This window comes from Sapajus apella, unplaced genomic scaffold, assembly GCF_009761245.1.
Source record: "Sapajus apella isolate SASKATOON/1434 unplaced genomic scaffold, GSC_monkey_1.0 scaffold65, whole genome shotgun sequence".
Classification (NCBI taxonomy): Eukaryota; Metazoa; Chordata; class Mammalia; order Primates; family Cebidae; genus Sapajus; species Sapajus apella.
In genome coordinates, this window is record NW_022437005.1 from 672,853 (window position 1) to 682,082 (window position 9,230).

Sequence of the window (9,230 nt, forward strand, 5' to 3'; positions counted from 1 at the left end):
TTCAATGAACATTTGGTCATAATTATCACTGATACCTTCTGTTTCTTTTTCAGTCTTTTTTTTTCTTTCTTCTTCTCTAAAAATTGCTCCCAAGGAGTTAGTTTATCCTTGCCTTCCAATTTGTTCTTGACCATCTCTTCTGCACTTTCTTTAAGACCTGAGGAAAAATTCAAATAGTTTGGCTTAAAATGTCTTATTGTCTGGCAATCACTTAAACATGTAATTTACAAAAACAAACATAATTTATGCATATTTAATAGAGTAACAAAGATAATATGCAATGGTAAATATCTGTACTACCCCAAAATCATACAGTGACATAAGACCAACTTCTATAAAAGTTATTTCCTAATAACAAACAATAATAAACCTAACCAAACAAAATCAAAACAAACCAACACACAAACCTAGCAACTTGATACACGGTCAAGCCACTAAAGAAAAATATTGTATTCAGGCCCAGGCTTCATTTCTCTAAACTTTTTTGTTCTGAGCTGCTAAGAAAACTTCTGAACTAATTCTTCTCAGAATACTAATTAATTTTTGTAGCAAAAGACAAGTGGTTTCTCTTCATCCCCACTTGCTTCTGTCATCTAGGTGAAAGCCTGTGTTCTCTGGGAGCTACAGGTTTCTTTTCTTCCTTTTTTTTTTTTTTTTTTTTTTGAGACAGAGTTTCACTCTTGTTATCCAGGCTGGAGTGCAATGGCGCGATCTCAGCCCACTGCAACCTCCGTCTCCTGGGTTCAGGCAATTCTCCTGCCTCAGCCTCCTGAGTGGCTGGGATTACAGGCATGCGCCACCATGCTCAGCTAACTTTTTGTATTTTTAATAGAGACGGGGTTTCACCATGTTGACCAGGATGGTCTCGATCTCTTGACCTCGGGATCCACCCGCCTCGGCCTCCCAAAGTGCTGGGATTACAGGCTTGAGCCACCGCGCCCGGCCTTATGGTTTAGTTCTTTCAATGCTACTATTTGCTCTTATATTTCATCTCAAAAAGTCTTTGTTCCTATAGTCTGCTGTTCCCAATTCACGTTTCTAGGTGTCTTACGCAATAACTAGAGAGAAGTAAAAAGTGGGAGAAAAAGCCCTAAGACTGACCCATCAGTTTACAAAGACCCTCATTATTGCCAAAGTAAAGGAAATGTAAATACCATGTTGTCCCCTTTGATAATAAAGATTTTTTTTTTTTATTTTATAGTAGTGTTTAGAGGACATGGTTGGGTGGATCTTCAAATATTTAGATGACACAAAATCCATTTAAAAAAAATGAGACATGATCGATCCAGATTATCTTCCCAGATATATTCTAAATTCTAAGTAAAAACAATCCTAAATATGTTAATTCTCTATCACTGATGAGTATATAGAGACTGAGAACATTTAGTAATTTGTCTAAGAACATGGAGGTAGGAAGCTGCACAGCTAAATTTTGAATTCCTGGTCATCTTCTCTACTATTACCACATACACCTAAAATGCTAGTTTGACCTACAGAATGAAGAAATACACAGCTCAATAATAAAATCTAAAACTTTGGGCTTCTGGTTCCTTATCTGCAAAATGAATGGTTTAGATCAGATGTATGCAACTCTTTCCTCCCACATGCACCAATTTTCTCCCCTCAAAACATTTGGTGAAAGTCCAAATATATAAAAAAAACTAAAAGGAGTGCTTTTGGGCCTAGAGCTTCAAAGAACAGTTTGAAAAAGCTGAAACAGATCTCTAAGACCTTCCTTTGTTTTTAACCCAAGACTTAATCTCCAAATTTCTATAGCTTAGAAAAGTATTAATATTAACCTATACGTACAACCAAGGTAATATAGATTCCCCGCATCCCCCAACAAAATATTTGGTAAACGTCCAAATATACAAAACAACTAAAAGCAGTGCTTTTCTGCCTTGAGCTTCAAAGAACAGTTTGAAATAGAAATAGATCCTTAAGACTTAATCTCCAAATTTCTATAGCTTAGAAAAGTATTAATATTAACCTATATATACATGCATGGTAACATATATTGTTTTTATGACATACTGCTGTTAGTATCTCTAACTTACAAGATGCCAAATCAGAACAATTCTCAATTCAAAATGTTTCTTATAAGAAAAACACAATTCACTTTAGTAAACAGTTTTCAGGAGAAATATGTAATATATAAAACCATGTTTAGATTTCTGATTCAACAGATAAACAGCACCTAAGAAATGTAAACTGGGATCTTCATTTGAGAGAAAGCAGCGAATTCTGATAAAACAAGTTGATTTCAAATAACAAAATAATTTATGTGTTATGCCTGTAGGTCAACAATCAGTTCAGTCTAAAATTTTAAATGTACAGTACTATATTATATGTGAGGTTTAAATAATACTCTTTGAGGTATTCTACCGTAGTTTCCTCATATATTAAGATTTTATTACTTAAAAATACTAATACAGAAATTTTTCACCAAAAAAGTTATTTTCTGATTTTGATCCAAGCTCTACTTCTAAATCACCACGATGCTAAGGAGGTCCTGCATTGTTGTCTCTCAGGTGACTAAAGCACTGGGTTGATGTGTCAACCTTTTTTGGAGGCATGGATAACCTGAGATATTGACAAAAGTTATGGACTCTCTCCCTGGAACACTGTACTGGAAAAACTTGTGTACAATGTTCAGGAGGTTTATGACTATCCAAATATCATCTCTGTGTAAGGATCCAAGAGTTTAAGGTAAAGAACATTTGTAGGAGATGAAGAGGTCTAGCCTCAGGAAAGACAAAAGACCATTCCCATAACTTTGAAGCTTACCAGCACTGACATTTGCAGGTTCTACATCAGGGTTTCTCAATTTCAGTATTATTGTCATTTTGGACAGATAATTATTTGTTGTGATGGGCTATCCTGTGCACTGGAAGTGATTTAGCAATATCTCTGGTTATCCAGTAGATGCTAGTAGCCCCAGCTGTAACAATAAAAAATGTCTCTAGACACTGCTAAATATCCTCTTGGGGGGGCAAAATTACCTCTAGTTAAGAATCACTGTTTTAGACAACGATTAAAAATCATTTCTAAAAAAAAGGGGGCTATGTCTTTATTTGAACCACATAAGTGAGGCTATTTTATTTGGTGCTTGATTATATAATGTCTTCCCACTTTGTAAGTTTCATCTGAGCAGTCCTTTCTTCTAACGAGACCAAAAGCAGCTTAAAGTCACCTTCTTTAGTATTCCATAATATTTAGCATAGTGCCAGACACATAGTAAATACTTAATAAACACTTAATTGATCTGTCTTAAAGGAGGAATTCTTATTTCAAGCCAACTGTTTGATCTTTCCTATTTGGAACATATTCTCTCCAACAGAAAATGAATCAAAACTTTAGGATCTAAATAAATGGCCTTGATCCTCACATGGTTAAAAAGAAAAAAAGAAAAATACCTATAACTCTAAAATAATTCACGAAATGTTTATTCTTAGGAAATAATATTTTTCTGGAAATTTATTTACAACAATAAAGAAACAGTATCTTCAGTTTAATACAGTCTGTAATTTTTTTGCCTGGCTCTCACTTAATACACCCAAATAGTAGCATAAGAAACACACTGCAATGAATTCACACACCACCATGATAACTTAAAAAATGCTTTGTTCTTGTTGTCATCATGAGGTAATTTAAATCTCTTGCCACAGATTACAGTTGTTTATGTTCTAAGTTCTTAAAAATATGCCTATTCCAGAAGCCTCTTGGCCCAAACACAAGAACATTCTTCAGAGACAGTTTTAGCCTCATTTGAGAGCAGCCACTATGTGACTGAAAAAAACTTCATTATAACTGTTTTTAGTTTTGCAGAAATTTGTTTTAAAAAATTTTAAGTGCATATCCAAGGACTTCTAAATTAGTTAAAAATAACGTCAATAATCCTACAAATAAAGTGCAAAAACCTCTTTCGAAGCTAACCACAGACACAGATGACTCAATTATGACAATAATAATTTAAGCACAATCCATTCAGAAATATTCTGGCAGTCAGCATACATATAAAAATACTTTTAAATAGCCAGGCGCTGTGGCTCACGCCTGTAATCCCAGCTCTTAGGGAGGCAGAGGCGGGAGGATAGCTTAAGCCCAGGAGTTTGAGACCTGCCTGGGCAATATAGCGAGACCCCGTTCTCCACAAAAAGGAAAAAAACAAAAAGACAAAAAAAAAAAAAAAAAAAAAATACTTTTAAATATCCTTGCAAAACCCACCAAAATAAGAGTATATATTCCTCCTACCTAATTCATTTGAAATATCTGAAGTCTTAAAAGGACAGGAGATGAATAACATAAAATAACTCCACTAGGTACTATAACTGGCTTTGGTCATAAAAACAAAATGTACATTTAAACATTTCTGATATAGGCTAAAATCAGCATACTTTATTTAAATCTGACTGCAACACCCAATTCCAAAAGTAGCTTTTAAAACCTAACTCGCTACCATCACTGCCATCACTCCGAATATAAGGCTTCTTTAAAATTTTGAGACGTAGTTCTTGTTGCCCAGGCTGGAGTGCAATGGTGCGATCTCAGCTCGCTGCAACCTCTAGCTCCCAGGTTCAAGAAATTCTCCTGCTTCAGCCTCCCTAGTAACTGGGATTACAGAGGCATGCTAATACACCCAGCTAATTTTTTTTTACAGTACCATGGTCTTCTAGTCTCCAGCATTTGTCACAGTTGCAATTATATATTTATTAGTGGAACTTTATAAATTATTATTAATGGCTATTTCTCTTAATAGGTTGCAAGCTCCATGAGGGCAGACGTCATGGCCTGTTTTTCTTCTGATGGTAACCCTAGTGGTCAGTCAAAGGTGTGACATACAGCACACATCTTATAAATGTCTGCTGAATAAAAGAGCAAATAAAAGAAAAAAATGAGTCAAATTTGTTCCCAACCTTACAGGCTAGGAACAACAATGCATAAAATTAAAAAGTAAAATAACAACTAGCTTGGTGAATAATCGTAAAAAGCAAAAATGACCAATCAACCAGAGACAACAAAAATACTCTTTGGTTGCACTTAACACTATGAGAACCATGTTATATGGAAACAATACATATAGCCATAAAGATAATAAGGATGAGGGTATAGGAAGCTGCTTAGACAGACAGTTACTTCTTATATAACTCTTAATTCTGTATCTTCCAAAACATTCAATGAAGTATCCATAGAAAATATGCTCAAAGTATGTGATGAATAAACACGTTAATACTTTTTTTGTTGCTGATAGTCTAAAAGCTATTTAACTGGGTAGAAGTTGCTTTATATTTGTCTTAAATTTGAGCTTATCATACTCTTCTTCTACATCATCTTTTCTCTCTCTTGAAATGTTGTCTTCCATTTACAAGCATATTCAGTTTATTGTAAATCAAGCTTCCCCTGCTTCTTAAAATCAAATATTCTGAAAAGCTAACTTCAAATACAAAATATTTGGGCCTCATCAGGGAGCTATTGTTTCCAGTATTTGCCTGTACCTTATTTGTAGATTTTCTTTGCCTTTCAAGTAGTTTGTAATCCCAATGTACACAATATCAAGCTGTCCTAGTACTAACAAACTAAAATTCTGGCCAAGTCTGGTGAAGCCATTCTGCTAAATAGCTTATGGCAAAGATACTGAAGAACTACTTGTTGTACTGTTATTTTCATACATGTTTATAGGCAAGGTAGAAAATAAATGAAAATTTTTAAATGTAAGGAAACAAAAGGAATTTCTTAGAATCCAGTCACAGTAAGAAAGCTCAAACAAATATTAAACTAGATTAGAAGCAAGGAGCTTTCCTTGGGGACAAACACTAATCTGCTATACTCGTATATGGATATTTGGTTGTAATGGGTTGCTGGCCAAGAAGGCAGGACACAGAGTTTGAAGCCTGATCATGGTGGGAGGTCCCATCAGAGACCACTACATTAAGCCAAGATGCTTAAGGGTGCTCTCAGTGGGTGATGTCCCTCCCCCCCACAAATCAGAGGGAACACGTGCCTGTTTGGGCTTTGGTTATGGGTAGAACATGGGAAGTAAAAATACATTTTTCCCCTATAGAATTTATAGCCACAAATCCCTGGGTTTGTGGCTGGAATTCACACTACTTGTGTGGCCCAAAATACTCCAATCCAAAAATTTAGTTTCAATTGGTGTTGGATTCAAAGTGCCCTTAGGCATCTGGCAAATATTTTTTAAAAGAGGTACTTTTGACCCAGGCTTCTGCAATTCCCTTAGGTATTGAATGAGTAAAGAACAATGAGATCACAATCAAACTTCACTGTGAATCAGAATAAGCAGAAACAAACTATAAGAACCATAAGGACTATGAATATTGGAATTATCAGATACAGAATATAAATCAGCACTTTTAAAAAACAAAAGAGGAAATTAAAAGATCAGACTAACAAAAGAGTAAGACTAGGAAAAAAATAAACAGCACACTAGACAGAGGTAAAGAAAGAATTAATGAACTGAAAAAGTGAAGAAATTATCTAGCATGTTGTACAGATTCAAAGGGATAGAAAATATATGAGTTATCAGATTCAGAGTTAGAATGTACCACACATATCAAACAGGATTTCCAGAAGGAGAAAACAGAAAAGATTGGTAAAATGTAATACTCTTAAGAGAAAATGGTGGAAAAGTTTTCAGAACTAATGAAAGAGGATAATCTTCAGGATTCTGGGTATCTAATTTCAAGCAAGATTAAAGCTAACAAGCAAAAAATGACCTACATCAGAGTGCAACCCTAGAATACCTAAGGCAATGAAAATATCTTAAAAGTCACGTACCCAGACAGCACTGTAGAGCAAGACAACATCTCCCCTGACAGGATAACAAAAGTGGACCCCGAGGGATTATAATACTTGTTCTTAGTCACGCTGGCTTCCTGACTTGCACAGGAGTCAAGAAGAAGCCTTGTGAGCTCACAGTAAAAGCGCCCCTTCCCAGAAAGGGGCTAAGAGGGGGACTGGCTTGGTGCATCCAAGATAACAGCAGATACCCTTCCCTTCCAAATTCTCAATATTCACAGCCTCACTATCACAATCTACCTGCAGGAATCATCCCACGAGGAATAATCTCTTTCTGCCTTTTCTCCCTATTCATTTTGGTCACTGCAAAAAGCCCCTAATCATCATGTTCCCCCTAACATTCAATGTTCTCATCCCCAGAAGGTAAAGATACATCCATTCTTTGGCCCCATTCCCTGCCAACTCTCTACTGCTAAATTCTATGGAATTCACAGTACTTCATCAGCAGAATCTCATTATATCTCTGAACATTTTCTTTATCTTGTTCTAACTGAAATCTGGCTTTCCACCAAGGATACTACATACTACAGTCCTTTCAATTGTTGCTGTTGGTTTGTATTTTAGTTTGTTTTCTTCACAAAACCCCCATACCAACTGGCCAACATGGTGGTACTAAAGTATGGTACCGGTCTAGGGATAGGCAGACCAACTGACCAGTAAAACACAGAGCCAAGCAACAAACCCACACAGTTCTGAAACTCTGGTACAAGAGAGGAGACATGTCAGATTACTAAAAGAAATGAGAGATTATTCAACAAATGGAACAAGATAAAAAAGATTTTCTATATGGCACAAGATAAAATCAGGTCCCTACCTCATATTAAAAAAAACAACGCCAGATGGATCAAGGACTTAATTGTCCCAAACCTTACACCTTTTAGTAAAAAATCAAAGAGAACATTCTTCTCATCTGGACAAAAAGCGTTTCTTAAACAGAAAATGTTAACTATAAAAGGTACATTTGACAGTATTAAAATCAAGTATTCTTGTTCATTAGATGACAGAAGAAAGTGGAAGAGAGGAGTTACAAACTAGAAGATATTTGTTGTATTATATAAGACAAAGGATCAGTATCAGAGGTAGGGAAATAGCTGCTAATAGCTAACAGGAAAAGCACAAACAGTACAACAGAAAAATGGTCAAAAAACATCTATTAGTATTTCATGGAGAAGGAAACATTTGTTCAATCTCATTGGTGACGAAAAACACAAATCAAGCAACTGGTGGTGGGAATGTCGAGTAATATCACCACCCTTATAAAGTTCAACATTCATGGTTGGGCATGGTGGCTCATGCCTATAATCCCAGCACTTTGGGAGGCCAAGGCAGGTGGATTACCTGAGGTCAGGAGTCTCGCTCTGTGGCCCAGGCTGGAATGTAACTGTGATTTTGGCTCATTGCAACCTCCCCTTCCTGAGTTCAAGCAATCCTCCTGCCTCAGCCTCCCAAGTAGCTGGGATTACAGGTGCCTGCTACCATGCCTGCCTAATTTTTTTTTTTTTTTTCCTTTTTCCTTTTAAAGACAGGGTTTCACCATGTTGGCCAGGATGGTCTCAAACTCCTTACCTTAGCTGATCTGCCCGCCTCAGCCTCCCAAAATGCTGGGATTACAAGTATAAGCCACCATACCCTGCCCAGAATGTTTACATCTTAAAAAGGCAAATGGCATGAATATACAGAGAATACTTCTATAAAGTTCAAAATTAACAAAACTACATATAGACTATTGAGGGATAGATATATCTGTGGTAAAACTACATAGAAAAGAAAAAGAATGATTAACACAAAACGTAGTTTCATAGTTTCCTCTGGTAGGGGAATGGGGGATATAACTGGAAAGTCACACAGAGGACTGTAGACATTGGTAATGTCTGTGGCTATATGGGTTCGTTTTATTTTTATTATTATTTGAGACAGAGTCTCACTCTGTCACCCAGACTGGAATACAGTAGGATGATCTCAGTTCACTGCAACCTCCGCCTCCCGGGCTCAAGAGATTCCCATGCCTCAGCCACCCAAGTAGCTGGGATTACAGGCATGTGCCACCATGCTCAGCTAACTTTTATATTTGTAGTAGAGATGGGGTTTCACCATGTTGGCCAGGATGATCTTGAACTCCTGGCCTCAAGTGATCTGCCTGCCATGGCCTCCCAAAGCGTTGAGATTACACATGTGAGCCACCACACCCAGCCCATTTTATTTTTCTTTAAACTCTAAATATATATTTTAATATATAACTATACACATGTATATTATATTATTTTAATCTATGATTTTTTTCCCCCACAATGAAGTATAAACATTTTTTTTTTTTTTTTGAGATGGAGTTTCACTCTTGTTACCCAGGCTGGAGTGCAATGGCGCGATCTCGGCTCACCGCAACCTCCGCCTCCTGGGTTCAGGCAATTCTCCTT

The 9,230-nt window shown here is 36.4% G+C and overlaps 1 protein-coding gene across 3 annotated transcripts in view; it reads right to left on the reverse strand.

Moving 5' to 3' along the window:
* ESF1 (ESF1 nucleolar pre-rRNA processing protein homolog) overlaps positions 1 to 9,230 on the reverse strand; it is a 61,587-nt gene that overhangs the window by 18,390 nt on the left and 33,967 nt on the right. For all 3 annotated transcript variants that reach the window (XM_032248016.1, XM_032248017.1, XM_032248018.1), the window contains exon 10: positions 36 to 157. In XM_032248016.1, coding sequence (XP_032103907.1) covers positions 36 to 157 — 122 coding nt within the window. The remainder of the gene's footprint in view (positions 1 to 35; positions 158 to 9,230) is intronic.